Raw genomic sequence first — 23,183 nt, 5'->3', positions numbered from 1 at the left:
GTGTTCTTTAAACCGTCTACAATCAGTATTTTTATAACCCCACTGTATGAGCTGTCAGTGTGTAATGTGTTGGTTGTGGCTCGTAGTGATGACCCTACAGAGAATTATCAGTGACTCTGCAGCTCCTCTCGGCTTTACGGAGCTTTATAGTGAGTTTCAGCTAATTTTTTATCTGTCCGGCTGCAATTTTTCTGTTTTGGTTCACTCTCAGCGCTCTCATAGCGTCATTTTCAGAGAAAAAACTCTAAAAAGTCACTGTACACTACCTTCTCAGCACCAAATGGCAAACAGACACAGTTAGCTGTAGACTAGCTGGTGAACATAGTGGAGCATTTAGCAGCTAAAGAGCCAGATATTTCCCTCAGGAGTTGGTAGAGAGCAGAAACAGAAAAAAAAAAGAGAGTGAATATTGGACTTACAGAAACACGACTCCAAATGAATGATAATGTTGCAGAGTTGTGTTCACTACTACACAAAAAGTCAGTTATTTCAGTTCTAACATTTTTGAGTTGTCGCAATGTGGCAATATACTTGAAAATATGTTGCCTTAAGGCTGCATCACTTGAGTTTTTTGGCCACACGGGGGCCGGAAGAACTTCACATCAAGCTGACAAACACACATATGTGACTTTTTGTCATCGTAAAAGTTGTCAAGCTTGGTACGCTTGGCGACCCTGATAAGCACAAGACAAAAGTTTTTTACCAAGCTTTTATCAGTGACATGTAGAGTTATCATACCTAAATATGACATATCATGATGCTAATGGCAAAACCTCACATATATATCCCACCAATAGAAACAATTTATGCAGAGATGAGACTCAGTGACTCAGCTAGAAATTAAGAGGATCCACATCAAAACAGCAAAAACAAGCTGAGCTATATCAGCAAAGACAAAGACATCTTTTGCAACAAAAGATTATTCCAACTTCTAAAAAGCTCCTACTTTGCTTTTATTCTTTACTTTGACTCTCCTGCAAACACTTGACAAATTGTGGATGTCTGACTCCAGAACAGAAGTTTGTCACGCTGTCAGCAGCGGCAGCAGCAGCTAATTCACAAAGACATCAACGCACTGATGTGACAATATTCGTTCCACTCAAGCTCTAATTGCATGTTCAAGCCCGTGTTATTTATGTGTGGTTAAGCACACATAATGAACGAATAAACAAATCACACGGCATGAGGGAGGCGGTGGGTGGACATCGCTGCATGTGTGCACACGTGTTTACATGTGTGTGTACATTAAAAGCAGACCAGGGGAGGGAGGACGGGGGGTCGGGGTGGGGGGAGGAGGGTGGGATCCTTGTCAAAGGGCAAACACACCCGCTCAGCGGCGCCGAAAACGACTCCCGGGGCAGGAAGCTGACACTGTGCATCAGTCAGGGCGCAGAGGACAGCGCAGCCACCCACATCTCCTGTGATTCCTGACAGCATCACAACCTCCTCAAATACAACCTGACAGCTCGAGACGTTCCCGCATTGCAGGGAAACAAGACTTGACTCTTTCTTCTTTATCCATCCGCAGCTTGGGATACGAATGAAAAGAGGGGGGGAACAAAAAGGGATTTGTAGCGAGCAAAAATGTTTAGAGACTTCACGGTAGGAGAGAGAGGACAGAAGAAGAAGGAGCACGAGGAGGAAGAGTAGAAGAAGATGTAGGAGTAGGAGTAGCAAGAGGAAAAGCGGAGCAAAACAATAGCAGAGAAGGGACAAAATGAAGGCTAGTGATAAAAGTATCAATAAAAAGATTGAGGAGATGAAGAGGAGAAGAATGAGGAGATGATAAGAAGCTAGAGAATGAAAATATCAAGGATTCAGGGAAGAGGAAGATGAGTGAGAAGAGAAAATGACTGACAATAAGTACTAGACAAAACAGGAGGAGGAGGAGCGAGGAGAACTGGAGAATTAAAAAGAAAACATAAAAAGGAAACACACAAGTCCTCCAAATTAAACGACCAAATACGTTGTTTGATCATGTGACTCCACAACGACACACAGGAGCGTTTTCTAATCTGGCGCCTCCATCGGCAGGACGACATTACGTCTGTGTTCTCCAAAACCGTTTCACATCACTGTTAAAAAATAAATGATGTTTCATGATGTGACAGCGCTGTGAATAAGGTCTGGTTGGGTTTAAGTAAAGACTGTGGTTTGGGTTGAAATGATCGCTTTGTTAAGGTTAGAGAAACATGTGCTGTGGGTTAAAGTCCTCCCTCCACTCAAAGACGTGTTTTTCTTCTTGTGAATGATGTATGTGCAGAGTTTGACACTGAAAGGCTGGTTTCACTTTCATCTGCTGAATAAGGAACGTTTCTCTGAGCTCAGTGAAAATCTGATTTTAAGGGGCGGACCTGCGAGCATCTCTGTGACATCACAGCTAGTTTTGAAGCCGATCTCGGTCCAATATTCAACTTATACAACAAGTGTGATGTGGAAACTTGAAGCCTTCAGTGCACAAACACTGAGAATGAACTTTACAGTGAAGCAGGAGACACTTTGAGTCCAGCAGTTAAACTTCTGAACTAAAAAATATTTATCGATTCTTACATTTTTAATGAGGGAGAAGGAGTAGATGCCATTTTAAGGAACTTTTTTGAAGAAAAAAAACATATTAGACAAATATCATTATTCCAAATAGAGTATTTTGACTTGAGGGGATCTTTAAAAGTTAGGCGACCTTCGTTGTCATGGCTACAATCATAGTTACGGTTGGAAACAGGAAACAAAGTCCACTGTCAGGTCAAAGCCTCCTCCTCCTCTGAATGAGGAAATCTGTCCACATATATAGACGTCACCTGAACCGCACCGCCGCTCCGAGTCAAAAGATGGCCGCTAGATAGCATCCGTCACTCAAACGTAACTATAGGTCGTTTTTGGGGCGACTGACGTTACGACCTGTCGTGTCTTTTTTTGGGGGGGGAGGACAGACCCGAAGAAAAAGTAGAGAGAGGAGAAGTTGGGATAAAGATAAAGAAGTTAAGGAGGTAATGAGAAGACAAAAATTCAAGACGAAAGACTTAAAGGAGCTTTAAGGAGAAAGAGAACAAAGACAGAACATGAAAATATCAGGGGGAAGGATGACAAGAGAGAAGAAAGGAAGAAAGGATAAAGAAGGACAAGCACCAAGAATCTGGAGGATTAATAATAAAAAATGAATAAAGGGAGATGAAGACGGAAAAAGAAAAGAACAAGATAAAAGGAGAGAAAGATGATAACACACAAAGAAGAAGGAGGAGAGGAAGAGAAGATAAAAGTCAGAAAGTGAAAATGTCAGAGAGGAAGATGTCAAGAGAGAGGAAGAAAAAGAAGGAGGAGGAGGAAGAAGAGGATGAAGAAACATAATTAAATGTCCCATCAGAAGCCCGCTGACACTACATTACATACCGGAGACTCCAGCCATGTACTAATTTGGCTCCCACTCACAAAGTCTGACATCTCCCCGTATCGCTGGCTGTCTCCTGTAACTCTTTACTGTGTTTTATCTAATAAAACAGAACACAAACCTCGGCTGTAAGCTGCACGTCATGTACTCGGAACATCAGGTTTTCAAATCACATCATTCTCAACATGTCTCTCTTTCTTTCGCTATACTTTTTAAATTCTTCTGTGAGTGATCTAATAATAAGAACAACCAGTCCCACCAAAAATAAATCTTCAAACACGGAGAGACGTTGTTTGTGCAGAGATACTTTTTTTTGGAGGGGGAAGCTTCTCTGAGTGAAAGCTGCTGCTGTCTGTCCTCTGCAGTGAAAAAACACTCACCTTTAGTGGTTTCGTCTTCGATTGGCTGCTTGAAGAGAGTGATGTCCTTAAACGTGCAGAGGAACAGAACCACCTTGTCATTCTCGTTCCTGATGGGAGCCACTTGCATGTAGAACCACACTGGACTTCCTGCAGAAACACAACATCTTAGTTGATCATTTAGGCCATAAAATGGCAAGAAATTAAGAAAAAGATGTCTTCAAACTGAACTGTTTTATCCAACCAACAGTCCAAAATCCAAAGTGACAGAGAAAAGAAGCAAATCTAGACAAGCTGAAAGAAGAGGAAGTTTGCCGTTTCTGCTTGATAACTGACTTAAATGCTAAATCAAAAATCAGATTTGTTGTAAAAACATTTCCTGTAAATGAAGACTTCCAGAGAAAGACAGTGTCTGTCATTTGTTCAACTGCCTGATACGACATGTTTGTGATTCCCCTCACAAAGACCTCGTACCTGACTGGTATCTGACAGGAGACTGAAGTAGCGTTTTCAACACATCTTGAAAACCGGAAGTGCGTGACTTTGATACTAGAAGCTGCTGTTCCCTTTCCTATTTCCTTCTGATAGTCACAAACCTTAACCATGACTGTGTCAAGATATCAGTGTGTACAATACTGTAAAATTGACTGTTTTTTGAGATCTTTCTGGAGCTGTTTTCCATTTTCTTTTGTGTACGTTGGATTGTCAACAACAGCACAATCAAATGTGTAGCAAATTATTTCTTTACTGTACTGTGTTTTGTCCAGTTTAACCTGCTAGCATTGTAGCGCTGATCTCCTTTACAACAGCCGTCTTCTGATTTTTCTAACCATGACGACGATGTGTCTAAACCTAAGCAAACCTTAACCATGACTGTGTTAAGATATCAGTGTGTATAATACTGAACATTTACTTGGTTTTTCAGTGTGGTTTATTTTTTGAGATCTTTTCTGGAGCTTTCAAAAACTTCTCCATTTTCTACATTGGATCATCAACAACAGCACAATCAAAGTTTTAGCAGAATAGTAATCATACAGGTCCCGAGCTGACTGTTGAATCAGATTGATTAAAGATCTGTATTGACTAAAATAAAACTGATCGATTGTTTCTTTACTGTACTGTGTTTTGTCCAGTTTAATCCTGCTAGCATTGTAGCGCTGCTCTCCTTTTAAAACAACCTGAAGTGCAGCATTTCACTCCTACATGAGAGTCAGAATTAAAGTGTGTGACTGTCAAATTATTATGATCATTATTATTATTATTATTATTATTATTATTATTATTATTATTATTATTAATTATTTGGGCAGACAGGGGCGAGTTAGCAGCTCCTCATTTAGCTGGCGCTAACCACCACTTTCACCAGTTAAAAGACAAACATTGATGACAGCAGCAACCGGAAGCTGCTTGGCGTCCTCCTGATCATATTCTTCATGTATGTTATCAATCAATCTATATCTTTGTCATCCTGTATTTCTGTAATTTTGCTCTCTTGGTTTATCCTCTGTTGTTCTTCCTGAGGTTTCTTCCATTTTTTCCCCTGTTAAAGGGGTTTTTTGGTGAGTTTTTCCTTATTCAAATCAAGCGTCTAAGGACAGAGGTTGTTGTATTGCTGTACAGATTGTAAAGCTCCCCGAGGCAGATTTCTGATATCGGGCTGCACAAATAAAACTGACTTGACTTGACAGACCAAAATTAAACTTTAATTTTTGTGTGCTCTCTGCAGGCCGGTGTTCTGTCCTCAGCCAAAGGGAAGAAACTCCAACTCTGTAACATCGCTGTTTAACTGCACATGGACTGAGCATGTAAATCAACATTGCATATCTGCTGCTGCTATATATATATATATATATATATATATATATATATATATATATATATATATATATATATATATATATATATATATATATATATATATATACATATAATGTAAATATCTGATCGGATTCAGAATCAGCAGATACAATTATAGGACTCAGATTGGGAACAGGGTTAGAAAAATTTGATCAAGACATCCCTTACTCATAACTACTTGTCACTTTTCCAGTGTGCAAGCAAAACCTAAAATAAGAATGTAGTCTGAAACTGGGACACAGCTTCAGTACCTTACATGTAAACAATCCAGTATAATTTAATCCAATTCTGAGATGACATTTTGAGGAGAAACACGATGAAATATGGAAAATAAGCTGTCGTAGTTCTGAGCAGATCTATTCTGTAGTAATAATACTTTTAAAAATCAAAGTTTATTAGTATGAAGCTGCTCAAAATCAACGTGACAAAGTGCTTTACACAAAACAAACAATACAAAATAAAAGACCAGCAGAAAAATGTATAAAACTAGTATAAAAAGTAAACATGTTAAGCATAAGACACGAGCCGAGTGCATCACCAGACGTATCCAATAATCATAAAGAACATTTTGATCCTTCTACTGGTGTTTAAATGACCCAGATTCAAACAGATAATAAGGTCATAACATTTAAGGATCTCACTGCTCTTTCTGTACAGAAGAACCTCGAATCAGCTGACTTTTTTTTTTTTTACCTCTGGACACACTGAGTCCAATAAAGTTTAACACAGCTTAATGTCATAATTTCTGTGGATAAAAGTCATCATCCATCTGGTTTATATGCAGCCTCTGCAGGAGTCCAGCTCTCCTGAATTGTCAGCAAAATTTGTGCCATTTGAAAAATTGATCTTTTCATTTTTATTTTTTTTTTTATTGTTTCTCTCCGTCCCCCGCCTCGCGTTCCTCTACCTTCGCTCTGGTTGGTGGTGATCACTCTCAGGAGACGGGAACATTTGGGACTATTTTTGTCTGCACGCTCTGTCCGTTACTCTGCTCACCAACATCTGGGATTTACTGCTCACTGTGCTGCTGCTCTGCCTCACTGGACAGAAGCTTCTACTAGTTTTACTACTCAGGTTAACAGTTACTGTATGTTTCAACCATGTTGACATTACAGTTTATTACATAAAAGGTTTTATCTGACCTGCATCCATCCATCCATCCATCCGTTATCTGGCAGATAATATTAGCAGTGGTTTAAATCACCCATCCTTAAACACATATAAAGTTGTGCTCATAAGTTTACAGAATCTGTGAGATGTGTATCATTCATAGTGTTTATAGTTGAGACCATAAAACTCCATTTTAGTCTCATCACTCTAAATAACTTTGTTCCAGAAGTTTTGAGGTTTGTCTAGGTGCTGTTTGGCATATTGTAAGCAGGCTGTTTTGTGGTGTTGGTACATTATCTTCTTTTTTCTGGCGACTTGACCTCGCATCCCGTTTTTGTTCAAGTACCTCCTTACATGCAACTTTCAGCTGAAGATGCATGTGGCTGTTTTTTCTTTGCAACCTGAACAATTTTCCTGGCAATTGTGGCTGAAATCTTTGTTGTTCTTCCTGACCGTGGCTTGGTATCAACTAGGGGTGTGCCCGAATACAAATATGTTATTTGGCAAAGCACAAATAGTGGGGCTTTTATGAATATTTGTTTCATACAAATATTTTTAAAATTATTTGTTTTCAGGAGGAAAAAAAACAAAAAAACGTCAAATATCAGCGCACAGGTCGGTTACGTCTCTGTCCTCTGCATCGCTGTGACGTCTATCAGCAGGTCTCAGTGAGGGGAGTCACATCCACCTGCTACATGACGCACATTTCCTAATTTGGACATCAGTCCCAGAGTTGAGGGTGTTCCTCAGAGATAAAGCTGAACTACTGACACACGCTTCATGAACAATTTCTAAAATTAAAAGCCTAATAAAAACAAAAACAGGATTTTTAAACCTCTTTCCACCTTTATTCGAATACAAATAATTTTGCAGCCTCAACAAATACAGATACAAATACTGGGCTTTCTGCACATCCCTAGTATCAACAGAACCCTTAATTTTCCACTTCTTTATCAGAGTTTGAACACGACAGATTGGCATTTTCAAATCTTTGGATATCTTTTTTATATCCTTTTCCTGATTTATAAAGTTCAACTACATTTTCTCGCAGGTCCAATGACAGTTTTTTTTTTTTTGCTTTCCTCATGGCTCAGTATCCAGTAAAGTCAGAGCAGCCCTGGATGAAATGTGCAGACACTCATTGACTATTTATACACAGATGCTTATTACAATCAAACAAGTCACAGGTGTGGAAACTTACCCTTCATAGCCATTTAAACCTTTGTGTGTGTATATTATCAGGTCAAACATTCAAGGGTATGTAAACTATTGATCAGGGCAATTTTGGTGATTTCTGTTATTATGATTCCTAAATAAAACAGAAGTTTTCAGCATGATCAGTCATAAAATGGCAAATATTTCACAAATTCTACCAGGGTATGTAAACTTATGAGCACAACTGTATAATATAATAATTATTATTTAGCTGCAACAATTAGTTGCTTGGCAGAATATTCATTTGCTATTTTGATAATCAACTAATATTTCAGGTCATTTTTTTCAAGCAAATAATAGCAAACATTTGATGGTTTCAGCTCCTCAAATGAGAGAATTTACAGCTTTTCTTTGTAATATATTGTAATGAACTGTATATTTTTGGATTTTGGACAGTTGGTCAGACAAAACAAGATATCTGATGATGTCACTTTGGGCTCCAGGAAATACTGATGGACATTTTTCACCCTCTTCTGATGTTTTTTTGGACTAGACAATTAATTGATTAATGAAAAATACAATCGGCAGATTAATCAATGATAAAAAAAAAAATTGTCCTTAGTTGCAGCCTTAATCATTTTTAAATTCAAGCAAGATGCCAGGAAAGGAGAATAAAGCACAAACGACAAAGAAAGAAAGTAGAACAGCATACTGTCAAATGAATTAGTAGCAAAACTGTGACATAACAGTAGAAAAATATAAATGAACTTGAGATAAAAAGGTTCATGAATACATAAATTAATTCATGGACTTTTAATTCAGAAACCATGAATTCATGAATGAACTTGCTCTCTTTTAAAATAATAATGTACACATGAGAGAGAAGTTAAGACAAACATTGTTCAGAAACCGAAGATGAAAACGTAGCCGGTTTGTTAAATTTGTTGCTTTTACATGATAATGATGTGATTTACATTGTTACTGACAGAGAAATAAAGTAAAGGGAAAACAGGGAAAAGGGGAAGATATAATAAAATGATTAAGATCAATGTGAAAATATCTTGGGGGGGGCAGCAGGGAACACAAAACTGATATGTTGAACTACTCCAATATTCACTCTCTTTTGCTCTCTTGGCTCTTTAGCTGCTAAATGCTCCACTATGTTCACCAACTAGTCAACAGCTAACTGTGTCTGTTTGCCATTTTGGTGCTGAGCAGGTAGTGTAAAGTGGCTTTTTAGAGCTTTTTCTCTGAAAACAGCTGCCTGCTGCAGCCAAAAGCGACGCTATGAGAGACGCTGAGAGTGAACCAGAACAGTAAAGTTGCAGCCGGACAAATAAACAATGAGCTGAAACTCACTATAAAGCTCCGTAAAGCCAAGAAGACCTCATGTGATTAATATAAAAGTATTAAATATAACCGCTTTCAGAAAAGCTACTCTGTGTTTTAAGAAGCAATCAAGTCATTTTTAATTCTTAACTTTGAAAAGTGAACTTTAGAGAAGTCAAAAAGACTCAGACTGGCAGCAATAAAAAGCCTCCGAGGAGAATATCAGGTTAAAAATTCAGTAACATTAACTGTATTATTAAAGCCGCTGGGAAGCAAAATCACGATGATGAAGGAAAAACATCATCATCAGATTTCTACACAAAGCGTTAAAGTGTCAAAGTAAACAAGGCGTTAGTGCTGAAAATGATCAATGATACTGATTGATAAATCATTCACCAAACAGAAATGGCAGCCATCTGCTAGTTCCAGCTTCTCTCTTCTTGTTGCTGCTTTTCATTGTTTTAAATCATTGCAAATTAAATATATTTGGGTTTTATACAGTTGCTCGGACAAAACAAGCAATTTGAAGACGTCGCTTTGGGCTGATGGTCATTGTTCATGATTATTTTTCATTATTTTCTAACATTTTATAGACAAAGCATTAATAAGAATGTCGGCCTGATGTTACATGTGCAGTGATCTCAGTGTTTCTAAAAGGACAGAAGAGATGATGATGATGATGATGAGACAAGAAGTGAAGTGAACTCACTGTTCTTTCTGTACAGCAGGATTTCGAAGCAGTTGGACTCATAGTTGTCGAACGTCTGCCTGACTTTGTCGATGGTCTTCTTGTCCGTCAACTCTCCGTACATAAAACTAGAAAAGGAAAACGATGAGATATGAGAAACAACGGCGATCAATACTGACCCGACCTTTTCACCTTTGCCCCCTGCGTTACAGTATATCACATATGTTTGTAATTGCATTGTCAATATGTTATCTTACCATAAACTGTCCATTAAGTCTTATGTTGATTCTTTACAGTAAGAAAATTGACAGAGCTGCAGCATAAATTTAGCTCACAGTGAAGGTTTGTGGATTGGTGCAGCCTGCGTTTACTGGCATGGCTGTAATTATTCCTTAACAGGCTTGGGACATTTTAATCTGTGCTAATATAATTAGTCTGAGTGATTACTTTCTGTCTCAACAGCTGCAGCGTCTTCCAGGACTAATACACACAGAGGGATGCAAATAAACAATGAAAACACAATATATTCCAAACAAAAACTAGAGAAGTTTCATAGAAGATTTAACAGCAAAGACAGCCTGGATGCCATTGATGTTTTCTTTCTGCATTTCACATCATGTACTAATAGACAGTGAAGGCGTGTGATGCTTTAACTGGCACAAGGTGGGTTTTATTTAAATCCAAAAAAAATGAGAAAAACTAAGCAAATGTGATTTAAAGAGGTCAATAAAACAGAACTGAACTCAAAATAGAGACAAAGTGGACTGCAAAGGAACTTTAAATGTTATTTAAAGGGGACGTATTCTGCACATTTCCAGCTCTATATTTATATTCTGGGGCTCTACTGGAATATCTTTGCATGATTTCCAGTTAAAAACTCCTTATTTATCTTATATTGGCCCCTTATGCAGCTCCTCAGTTCAGCCTCTGTCTGAAACAGGCCGTTTTAGCTCCTGTCTCTTTAAGGCCCGCCTCCTGATGAGCCCACTCTGTTCTGATTGGCTGATTAGCTCCAGAGGCTACGTCAACAAACTATTAAACAAACTATAGTAGTAGGATTTCACCACTTTTTCCTTGTTCTTTGCTCGGAATGTCAATTTCTCAGATAAATCCTTACGTGTTGGAGCCCAAATCTGATCCGAAATATGTGAGTGGAAAACGCAAACAACACATGGAAAAACCTGAGCAACAAAGGTTACAGAATGGACGGTCGTTTATGGGGCGACGTCAGCAAGGTAGAGAACTAACGTTGCAAACGAAGCGTTCGGAGCAGGTTGAAGCCCTGGCTTTTGACTTGCAGGGAGCATTTATAAATACATTCACCTCAAAACTGTGACCATGTTTAACATTCGGCATCATAACAGTGTATAAACAAGAGAAAAATCACATAAAGCATATGTCCCCTTTAATAAAAAAAAACTCTCTGCCAATCCTCTGCGTTGATATACGTCATGTGTTGCAAGTAGATACAAAACGACCGCTGGGACGCAGGAAGATAAACAGAGCATAGACAATGCATTAGCATTAGCCTGGCGAGCTAGCGGTCAGTAATGCATGAAATAAAGCAAAAACTTGCAAAAGGGGAGCTTCTTAAAATCCCCAATGAAGGCCACTGCATTGTGGAAACATTCAATAAAAACCTTTAGGTCGACACTGATGCGTAACCATGCCAACATACTGGTTTTGACAGGCTTTTGCCGGGATCGGGCGATATTAAGAAGAAAATAAATTTGGTAACCAAGGAGGTCATGTCAAAACAGCTGATTGGATTATCGCTTTGTCAACCGAGAAACCGCTGTTTCTCGTCACGATGCCAGACCAGAGTCAGTCAACTGAGTGAGGTGGGCGGATTCAAAGGTCGACTGCTGACGAGTTCAGCTGGGAAATATGTTACATGTGATCTTCTTCCCTTATACTACAATCAGAAGATCAAAAATGACTCCAAAAAAAAAAAAAAGGCCCCAATAACAAGCCACCATCTTCCATCACTTTGGCAGCAGTAAGTTTAAGCTCTCAGTGGGCTCTTGTATCCTCTTATTGTCACGACTGAGTGGATTGTCAGTGTCCTGCTCGGCCGAGAGCAGCGGGGAGTGGAGGGATAAATCTCAGTGTCCCTGTTCTCGCTTAGCTCAGTGTCCGAGGGAGCCCTTTTTTAGCCGCCGGCTAGTCAAGGTCGTCACCCCTGGTCGGATCTCAGAGGCATCCGAGGAGAGGAGTCATCCTTTCCGGTCAAATTTTAAAATGTTTTGACTGACAGGCGAGCAAGACACCGTCCTCGAGCTGGACCGGGCAGAGCTCCTCTGGCAGCTCTAAATTGGATTCATTTCAGAGTCACAGCGAGCGGTGTGCCATCTCCTCGGCTCTCCCTCTCTCTCTCTCTCTCTCTCTCTCTCTCTCTCGAGTGGAAATGCCAGATTTTTTTTTTTTTTTTGACTCTGCTGAGCTTCACATTTTTGTTGGAGCAGTTCTCAAGCGGTAAATGAAGTTAGGACCATGTAAACAGCCCTCCAGAGCAGCACACTGCAGTTTTAATGATCACTACGGCAGGACAGAAGCAGGGAGGTACAAAAAAAAAAAAAAGTCTTAATCTTTTTTCCCTCCTTTCTCTTTGTACTTAAATAATGGATGAAACTGAATTTTAAAAAAAAAGACATATTCAGTGATATTTGCAGGATGAATGGAACACTTGGCAAAGGACACGGTTTTAGTTTTAACAACAATAACTCCTGGCTGCTCTTCTGTGCTCGTGTTGTAGGAATATATTGGTTTTTATGAGTTCCATTTAAACCATTAAAAACCCAGCAGCTAAACAAGACATGTGCATGATATACAGTCCCTTGCAAAGTGTATGCAAATGTAAAAGACTTTTTACAAATGAAAATTAATGCAAATTTAGCTTCACTGTGTGTGCAATTACAACAAAGCAGCAAGAGAAAAAAGAGTCCATTATTGCTCCATTACCACACTGTGACTAATAATGCTTTAATGTTGCATAAAACAACAGTAATTGTGCACATCTAACACGGTTAACATTGTGAATATTTACCTGCATGTGCTGCTCTTCTGCATGACTTCAGCCCTGTGGAAGCCAGACAGCTTGCAGAATCCGTCATTGCTGTAAACTACAGGCCACTCCACGATCTGGGCGTTTCCCAGGAGGAAGCTGGTCTCTGGCAGAAGCACAGGGACAGAGCACACATCAGCACCAATGACAGCATCAAATATGACAAACAGATAAAAGGCTGCAAAGCCTCTTAGCCTCTGGAGGCTGGTCTAATAGGACTGAAGCCAAAAAACAGTGAAAGAAAATGCGAATTAATGCTTGTTTCAATCCACTGCTGTTGTGAGAATATAAGGAGTTGGTTGTCGGTGGCGCTAATTCTTCAGTCGGTGCCATTAAACCATTTCAGAAGAAGAGGACACAACAAGATGATGTCATTAAAAGAGCTCAAATGATGGAGAACATGATGGAAATATGACAGTTCTGTTTGTTTCATGTTTTAATCTGAGGAACTTCTCGTCACTCCACACAGATCTGATTTCTGTTTTCAGCTCTTCAGTTGAAGCTTGAGTCATGTTTAAGTCACATGATGCATGTACATCATCATTTATTCACTGAGTCTGTTTAATGTATCACATTTAGTTTTCATCGATACACCAACTCTTCCTCCTCAGACATGCGTAAAAACTTTTTTGCAATATATTTTCTTCTTTTTAGTGCCAGCTCTACTCCCCTTTTTTTTATGCACAAATTAAAAATGCACATAAACTTGGTGGATGGAAACACACTTTAAGACAGTCTCATCAGTCAAGTCTCCAAATTTGCCTTTACAGTCTGTGCAGCATTCAACACCCTCTATTCTTAGACACCTCGATTCGGAGAAGAAAGAACTGCTGCACAACCTGAACAGGTGTCCAGTCGACAACAGGACTGACAACCACTCACACAAGAGTCACTAATAAACCTAACCATATTTTACTGTTGGTATGATGTTCTTTTTCTGAAATGTGTTACTGTTACGCCAGATGTAATGGGACACACACCTTCCAAAAAAGTTAAACTTTTGTCTCATCAGTCCACAGAGTGTTTTCCCAAAAGTCTTGGGGATCATCAAGATGTTCTCTGGCAAAAATGAGACGAGCCTTAATGTTCTTTTTGCTCAGCAGTGGTTTTCGTCTTGGAACTCTGCCATGCAGGTCGTTTTCACCCAGTCTCTTTCTAATGGTGGAGTCATGAACACTGACCTTAACTGAGGCAAGAGAGGCCTGCAGTTCTTTGGATGTTGTTGTGGGGTCTGCGCTGCGCTCTTTGGGGTAATTTTGGTCGGTCGGCCACTCTTGTGAAGATTCACCACTGTTCCATGTTTTCGCCATTTATGGATAACGGCTCTAACTGTGGTTCGCTGGAGTCCCAAAGCTTTAGAAATGGCTTTATAACCTTTTCCAGACTGATAGATCTCAATTACTTTCTTTCTCAGTTGTTTCTGAATTTCTTTGGATCTCGGCATGATGTCTAGCTTTTGAGGATCTTTTGGTCTACTTCACTTTGTCAGGCAGGTCCTATTTAAGTGATTTCTTGATTGAGAACAGGTGTGACAAACATGCAAAAAAATAAGAAATCAGGAAGGGGGCAAACACTTTTCCACACCACTGTTAGTTCACAATATGTTCATTCACGTCTCTGAAGCCGTTAGAACATCGTTGGTCAACATCTAACAATGAACATGGACGTCCTGTATGATGATTTTGTGTCTCCTCAGGCTCCAGCGTTTGTTTTTTTTACCAATGTTATCATATCTAACAACCAATGAACTGCGAGCTATCAGAACATTTCCACTTACAAAGAGTTTATAGCTGTCGTTCACACTCGGATAAAAAACTCAAGATTTCAGATTTCATGGATTCAGAGTTCTTACTGCAGAGCGTCGCTACAGAGGGACACTTCAGGCACGGAAATGAAGAACGATTCCGCTCAAACAAAAACTCTTTAAACATATATGAGCAGTGAGTTTTATAGTGTGACAGACTTTTTTTTTTTTTTAAATCCAAAGCTATCCTTTTAAAAGCTGCAGCATCCCGGTACATCAGCTTCTTCCGTCGGTTTGAATCATCTCGACCTTTCTGCTCTCCCCTTTCATTCCGACCAATTACTTATCTTAACATTTCAGCAAAAAAAAAGGAGGTTGAACAAGTGATTTTTGAGCCCCAAAACTCTAGAGCTCATTTCAGTTTTTTCAGTAAATTGTAAGAATTCAGAGAGTCTCACGTAATATTATATCAGAGCTGAACAAGCGTTCTAAACAATCATGAGACGCTTAAATTCTCCAGTGAAACCGTACTGATGACTTTAAATCTTTTGTTTCAGTTTTATTGACTAACTACTAACATAAGTTGTGATCAAAATCCTGCAAAATTATGACAAATGATGCAAACGAAAAATAAGAAAGACAAGCTAATTTGCAAAATAAGAAATATTTTTAAAACTTTGACTGAATCTCCATTAAACATCTCCCTGCGTTAACCTTCAATTTACTTGTGTTATTCAATTAATTACTAACATAAATAAATAAATAAAAACAAATCATTCAATTTCATGACGGCATCTCCCTTCTTAGCAAAAAAAAAAAGATCAAAATCTCTAATAAGTGAGAGGGAAATAATGAGGAATGATGCGGTTACAGTGGAGTGTAAATACAGACAGGAAGCCCGGGTGAAATATCACCAGCAGGGTTTTTTTTTTTTTTTCTGTCTCTTTCATAACTACACAGGTATTAATTATTCATTGAATATATTCTGCATGGCAATAGCTTCGTCACCAGGGAGGAGAAGGTGATGATGATGAACTTTGACTAACACAGACTAAAAATGTAATTTTTTTCTTTTTAGAACACAGTGAACATTTTCTTTATATTGTTTTATTAATGGGATATTATGGTGTGTTTCAACTGGAGGTTTGTAGCTTTTGGTTATGATAATATTATACTCGCCGAGGTAACTGAGATCACAGGAAAAAAACATCAGACAACGAGTCAGATGATCAGACGGGTTGTTAAGCCAACACTTTAATAGATACTGGAGCTCAAACTGAAACTGAACCTGAAATATCAGTAATAATCCAACATTGCATAGAAAAACCGTATGCAGAGAACTACAGTACGAACAGCACAGCAGGTCAAAGTCAAAGGAAGAAATCGGTCTGTTTATAACAGAAAGTTTGGATAATTTTACTGTTTACCTTTGTTTCTCTCTTCCACATAAGTTTGTCTGACCTGAAGTTTTGTTCTTCTCAAATCTCAGCTGTTAACCTGAACAGATGAAGCTGAGATTTTAGAGATACTACAGTTATTGACAGCAGCAGAAGGTCCCTGTTCACTTAAGAGAGTTTCAGTCGGTTTTTTTAAATTACAAAATTTCACATTTGATTTATTCTTTTAACTGTTCAATCAGACTTATCATTATATCTTCTGAATCTCATTATAATATGGTGTATATTGAGTTTTAAAAAGCCTTCTCTACTCTTTCAGGTGCTGAACCAGATTCATTTTTCTTCTTTTTTTTGCGTAAAAACAAATCACATTTTAAAGAGGATGTATCCTACACATTTCCAGCTCTATATTTATATTCTGGGGCTCTACTGGAATATCTTTGCATGATTTACAGTTAAAAACTCCTCATTTATCTTATACTGGTCCTTTATGCAGCCCCTCAGTTCAGCCTCTGTCTGAAACAGGCCGTTTTAGCTCCTGTCTCTTTAAGGCCCGCCTCCTGATGAGCCCACTCTGTTCTGATTGGTCAGCTTCAGGAAGCTTCCTCCAGCTCCTCCGATGCTATGTAAACAAACTATAGTAGCAGGATTTCACTTCTTTTACTCCTTTACTCCAAATTGAAACTTCTCAGATACATCTGTATATGTTTGAGCCTAAATCCGAACCTTAGCAACAATCTTAGCAATAAATGCTACCGAAAGGACGGCCGTTTGTGGGCACGCAGAGCGTTCAGAGCTGGTTGAATCCCTGGTTTTGACTGACAGGGAACATTTTTACATCCGTTAACCTCAACTTTTGGATCTTTGACCATGTTTAACATCTAACATCATAACAGTAAGAGTAACATTTTAAGATATTTGACTCTGACGTCTTTATGACCAGACTTAAAAACTTAACATGTGTCATCTCTAAGCAATCACAGAACATGAACTCCTCTTCAAGTCATTAAACTCTCCACTATTAGAAATATTACTGAGGACACAACATTAGTGTAGCTACAGCCCTGAGTACAGAGTTATCATAAATGCATGAAAATGAAATAAAAATGTATCTCAGTGCAACTAAAAAGTAAAGGTTGTCTCAAAAACTTTTGGTGCAGGACATGTACATACAGAACAACTTTCATTAACTATGTTGTTGGAAAAAATGAAACTCCAGACAACTTAACTTTGCTGTTCAGCAACTGACTCTGAAGTCTCAGATGTTGGGAGTGTCCTTGAAAGCAGCAACAAGAAGCCCCAAAGACAATCAGTACACAAACACGGTATATTCTTTCCTCAAAAGACTCTCAGCGGGCAACTCTCTAATCGAGGACGACAGAATTTCATACATGCGCCGAAAACACCAGCAAAAAAGACTTTTCAAAGCAACTCCTGTTCCAAATATATCCACACACAGACGGACATTTTGACAGAAATTACATTAAAAGGGTACCGAAATGTCATGAGTGCCTGGGAATATTTTTTGACCTGATTCTCTGCAGGATCGTCTGTAAGTCTTGCAGGGTGAAACGGGGTGAAACGGGGTGAAACGGGGTGAAACGCTGCCACTGGTTCCATGTTGTGTCATAAGAACTATCATCTGTTTTAAGAAATGCTCAGCAGCATTATGCAAAGTATAATGAAATGTAATTAATGAGCTTAAACATGCAAAACTGCTCCTCTGGCAGGTAATCATTCATCATTTAGAGGAAAAACAGCTGGCTGACAAAATAGTGCATTTTGGGAATAAAAAGATAACATCCCATCATATCTGACTACATGCATGCCCAAAATATTATAGTGTTTCCCACAGTAGATATTTACAACTGGGAGGAAAAAACCAGTGAAACAGCATTAAAACTATGAAAAGACACTAAATTTCTCCACCGAAACACAGACTTATGAATTTGTGAAGGTGTGTCAGCAGCTCTTTCTGGCAGGTTTCACTGCAGGTTTTACAGACTGATGAGTAAAATCCTCCAACAGCACACTCCATTGATTTCTAGCTGTAGTCAGGGAAAAACTTCTATTATACCAGCAGTGGACATCACAGTCTGGTTGATATCTGATTCTTAACAAAAGCCAAAAAAGACCCAGTATTAGTTCTGTGTATCAATCAAACAGTCAAATAATCCTGTGACCACATAAAGGAGAAAAACACATACGTGATACAGGTATTACAGAGTAAGCTGAGTATATTCTCAGAGCGCATGGTGACCTTTCATTTAATGTTAATTATCTGCATGAAGGTGTAACAGGTGCCTGACGGGACGACGCTGAAAAGCTACAGAGGAAGAGGCTGCTTTCCTCCAGTAGTTCACTTTTCATTTTTAAAAGTTTTATTAGACTAATTTTCATTTTTCATTTAGTTTCCTGTCACTGTGTTTCTTGTAGTTTATAATAAACGAGGTGCTCTTGTGACGAGGACAAGTAGAGATGGACCTTTTAGGATAAAAACTGAGTTCCTCAATGTAATTAAAAACCCCTTAAAATATAGTTTACAGCTTCTTCCCTCTATGTAGCTTTAAATGGAAATATTCAATATGACTTATTCATAATTTCATACATATTTCTATTAGTATATTTGTAAACTTTGGGATCTCCACTAGAATCTAAAGTTCTGTTGGTTTGAACAATATTTGGCTGCACAGTTTGTCTTCACTCTTAATCCCTTTACATCTCGCATTGACATGCATCTCGTATCCAGATTGTATCTAAATATGATTTAACCTGATTACATTTACACTTGGTATTAATATGTGCCTCAAGCATCCACACTGAGATCCAATTTAGATCTGATTGCTTTGTCCAGCTCAAACAATCGAACGTGACATCCTCCTCGCGTTAGCGTGGGTCCAAAAAACAAAAAAAAAAAGATGGTAGCCATCCGTGTAGCTGCGCTTTTGCTTGCTTTTTGAAGGGAAGTGTCGGAGAAGAAGCCGACACTTGGTCTCGTCTTGACTCCATCCATGAGTGTCTTGAATATCCACCGCTTTCTTGCTGCTTTCTTGCTGCTTTCTTGCTAGTAGCTTAGCTCACTAACTGGCTAATGGCTGCTACCTCGGTGGTTTGGAACAGTCGCGTCCGATTACGTATTTCCACCCACGTAGTTGCTGTATGTAGATTGACGACACATTTGCTTTTAAACTTGTGTTCAATGTGGTCACAATGTGTCTCTGACCACCTCCGGAGGTGGTTTGGCCGATCAGATCACAATCTGCCCTCAGTGTGTCTCGGGTGCATTTACACCTGTACTTTCATGTGGTCAAGCACTATCTGATTGTAATCTGATCACCCAAAACACATTTTAATGCGAGGTGTGAAGGGGGTCTTAGGTTCTGTAATTTGATTGGTACAACATCTGTGTGTGTTGAAACTCTTATATCACTTCAATTTTAATGGTAACACAGGCAGTTAACTAGCTGAACAGCCAACATTGTCACGTCTTGCTGCTGCAAGTCATGAAAGAATGACACTAGATACCTTTCTCTAAGCACAACACTGAGTGCAAGGGTGTAAGTCTGGTTCCCAAAGTGGGAGGACACTATGATGTGGAAACTGTAAGGTGTGAAAGGGTCACACCTCTGACTGAAGGGATTTTTCAGCACAAAAAGAAACTACAGTTACTTAAATTTATCACCCTCTTGTTTTAAGGCTAAATCCTGCCAGCAGCAGCCTCCTTTGTGCCCTTTGGAATTAAAGAGCTGACTAAGACTTAATGCAACACACCAAAAAAAAAAAACTGGAATCATCTCGACCTTTTCTGCTCTCCTCTTTAATCACAACCAATTACTTAGCAGAAGGTTTGACCAACACGGCTTCCTGAGGCCGAAAGAAAAGACGGGAAAGCCTCTGAAGCATCATTCAGATCATCATGGGACTTAAACTGCTCATTAAAACCCACTGATTGAATTATTTCAGCATTAGCAGCTCTGATTCGATTGTCAGGATACTCTGACCGGCCACATGAGAGCTTTTCATTTCAGATCTAATTTACAGCAAAAATGAAAGACCCGAGTGAAACAGAGAATGCATTCATGATCAATTTCAAACAGCACTCTCGACAATATATTCTGTCTTCCTGACGTTCATACATACTGTCAGACTACGACAGGCGGATCTCTCCTCAAACAGCTGGAAACTCATCTGGCAGAACATGCAACTAAAACCTCAACAAGCAAGTTATTCATTTTAATTTCATATACAGAGCATACTTCACTCTTCACCCTATAAGGCTGCAACTAACAACTGTTTCCATTAACAATTAATGCGCTGATTATTTTCTCAATTAATCAATTAATCGTTTAGCCAAATAAACGCTAAAAAATACTGAAACATAGCACTCAGAGCCAACTGTGATGTCTTCAACTAACAGTCCAAAACCTTCAAATATTCAATTTACTGCTTGTACTATATGACAAAGAAAAACAGCAAATCATCACATCTGATCATCTGGAACCATAAAAATTTGGCATTTTTGCTTGAAAAATGACTGAAATGATTAATTGATTGTCAAAATACTTGCTGATTTATTTTATTTTGATCAACTAATCGACTAATTGACTAATCATTGCAGCTAAACCTTACAATAAAATATTTTTGGACTATTGATGAATTTTCCTCAAAGAAGAAGCACAACTGTTGAATTTAAAGTAAAGTTTGTGGTGTTTTGCGCAAATGAGGACGAACTCAAACACTGCAATATTTTATACTTTGTAAACCTACTTTTGATTTTTTTCTAAGTATCATATCAACACCAGCAAGTTCTCAAACCAAACACCAAACTTTATTGTGTTGGGCGCCACTTAAAGCATCTTTCTGCCCCCATATGAGAAACTGTGTTGTACAGTATAAGCTAAACCCATTTTACTCTCTCTCTCTCTTTCTGTGCTGATATTTATATCCTGCGTTCTCTGTATTTTGTTATAAATTAGGTTTTGTCAATAAAGTAATGAAAAAACTTTCCTTAAAATTAATTTTAAAAACTTAAATGCCAAAAATACATTGTCAATATATTAAAAAATCTAAAATAATAATCAGTTGACCCCTGCAGGCTATCTTATATTCAATGTGTAAACATCTAAACAACATTCTGGAGGATCAATGTCACAGTTTTAGTCCCATAAATCCACAGACTTGGAAGCTGCAGCATCTGATCTGAGGCCGCTGAACAGTTTCAGAAAAACCTCGACATCGTCTGTTCTTCACATCATTCCACCGAATTGCTTTTGTGACTTCTCAAGCAGAAAAAAGAAAACACTGCACGTCAACTCCTGTACAGCCGACGTCTCTCCAATTGGCGCAGAAATCCCCCTTCAGAGAGCCGCACAACAGCCCTGCGGCTCCTCCGGAGGCACAAACACCGCGATAACACACACAGACAGACACACATTTCTGGAACAGTCTTCTTGACCTTATCTCCATCACCCACCCACCCTGCACCCACCCTGCACCCCCCCCAACACCCACAACCCGGACTTTCATTCCGGCCAATTACTCCACTGACTTCTCCGGGAGGATAAAGGAGAGAAATCAATCTAATCAGAGGAGAGAGCGCGTATTCCTCAGGCCGGTGCCAAGTCCGGCGCAGTTATAGCGCAGATGGAGAAAAAAAAAAGGAAAAAACATGAGCTGCTGATAACGCAGCCAGCTGAGAAACACTGAACGCATTAAGAAGATGAATATACTGTGCAGCTATTCGTTATTTAGCCCAGAAGATCAATTATTCTACTCCACAAAGTGTCACTTTTGGTCCTTAACTCTCCAGTATTACATAACCAAACTAACGCGGGTTTATCATCAATTTTAATCTGGACTCCCTCCTCGTGCAGACAGGTAATAGGCTAATCACAGTGATATTTAGGAAGAGGCAGAGCTGACAGTAAATGAATGATCAGACGTCTCCAGCTTTATTGGCTGAGCTGCTGTCGGTGTTTATTAACACAAACGGGCGAGTTAATGACCAGAATAAACTTTTCAATATTTCAGCTAATAACGCGTCTGTGCAGCAGCGCTTCTATTTCGGTATCACATAATGAAGTTGGTGAGATAATTAACAAAATATCCATAAAAAAATGCACGCAAATAATAATGTAGTGGGGGATAAAAAACGGTGCGTAAACTGTGACTCCCAGAGAGCATCTTGTATCATGTAGGCCTAATTATAATCTCCTCCAAACAGTGATTCACGCTTCTCCTACTGGAAATCATCTCTTCTCCGTTTGTCTTACAGCAGTTTAACTTATTGGGATGTATAAACATTCATGTAAACTCCATCACTGCAGATAAATGCGGGTATAAAGTGAGTTAATGTGGGTTCATCCTTCATCAAACCTCCTTTGTTAAACTGATAAAAAAAAACCCACACAGTATTCCAGCGGAGTCCGGGTCCATTGCTGACTGGTGAAACCAAACCAACCCCCCCCCCACCCCCCCCAAAAAAAACCACAAGCCTCCCTCCGACGCGCGGACTCACCACTTGAACGCCGGACAATGTTCTCCAGAAAAGTGTTCTGCGGTGCCACAAGCCCTCTCTTTCCCCCGGGCATCCTGCTGCGGGCGGGCGGAGCTGGTGTCGGTCAGGGTCGGTGTTAGTATGTCCGCTGTTCGGAGCTCGGTTCTGATGCTGGCTCTCAGTCGGACCGATGGAGAAGCTCATTGTAACCGTGCGCTCTGGCTGCTCGGGGCGCACTGAGCCACGGCGGCGGCGCTGTGTCCCCCGCTGCCTGCACGGAGATCCAGGACGCATGCGTGTCTGCGACTGTGGGCTCCGTCCTAATAACAATGACTACGCTGTATGATACTGTATGTTGAATGTCTGTTCAGTGAATGATGTGTGTAACATATGGTGGTGATATAAAATAGTTTTTTAAGTAAAAATGATGAATAAACGGACACACTATATATTATTATTATAAATAATAATAATATATTCCTTGTTGTTTTGTTGTGAAAAACTGGCCCCTTATTGTCTTCTTCCTCCTGTTTGATGACATATTTAAACCGATTACATAACTGATCAATGTCACATTAGAGCTAATTCTAATCAAATGG

The 23,183-nt window shown here is 39.2% G+C and overlaps 1 protein-coding gene across 1 annotated transcript in view; it reads right to left on the bottom strand.

The window, feature by feature from the left end:
* Positions 1-22,811, bottom strand: part of kcnh5b (potassium voltage-gated channel, subfamily H (eag-related), member 5b) — a 184,509-nt gene extending 161,698 nt beyond the window's left edge. The window contains exons 1-4 of the mRNA XM_042387798.1: positions 22,606-22,811; positions 12,930-13,053; positions 9,905-10,011; positions 3,766-3,894 (exon numbers count right to left, since the gene is read on the bottom strand). Coding sequence (XP_042243732.1) covers positions 3,766-3,894; positions 9,905-10,011; positions 12,930-13,053; positions 22,606-22,678 — 433 coding nt within the window. The 5' untranslated portion in view covers positions 22,679-22,811. The remainder of the gene's footprint in view (positions 1-3,765; positions 3,895-9,904; positions 10,012-12,929; positions 13,054-22,605) is intronic.
* Between the last annotated feature and the right edge of the window lie 372 nt (positions 22,812-23,183).

Source organism: Thunnus maccoyii, chromosome 16, assembly GCF_910596095.1.
Source record: "Thunnus maccoyii chromosome 16, fThuMac1.1, whole genome shotgun sequence".
In the NCBI taxonomy this organism is placed as follows: Eukaryota; Metazoa; Chordata; class Actinopteri; order Scombriformes; family Scombridae; genus Thunnus; species Thunnus maccoyii.
Note: the sequence above shows the minus strand (reverse complement) of the source record. Positions and strands in the feature narration are given on the sequence as shown.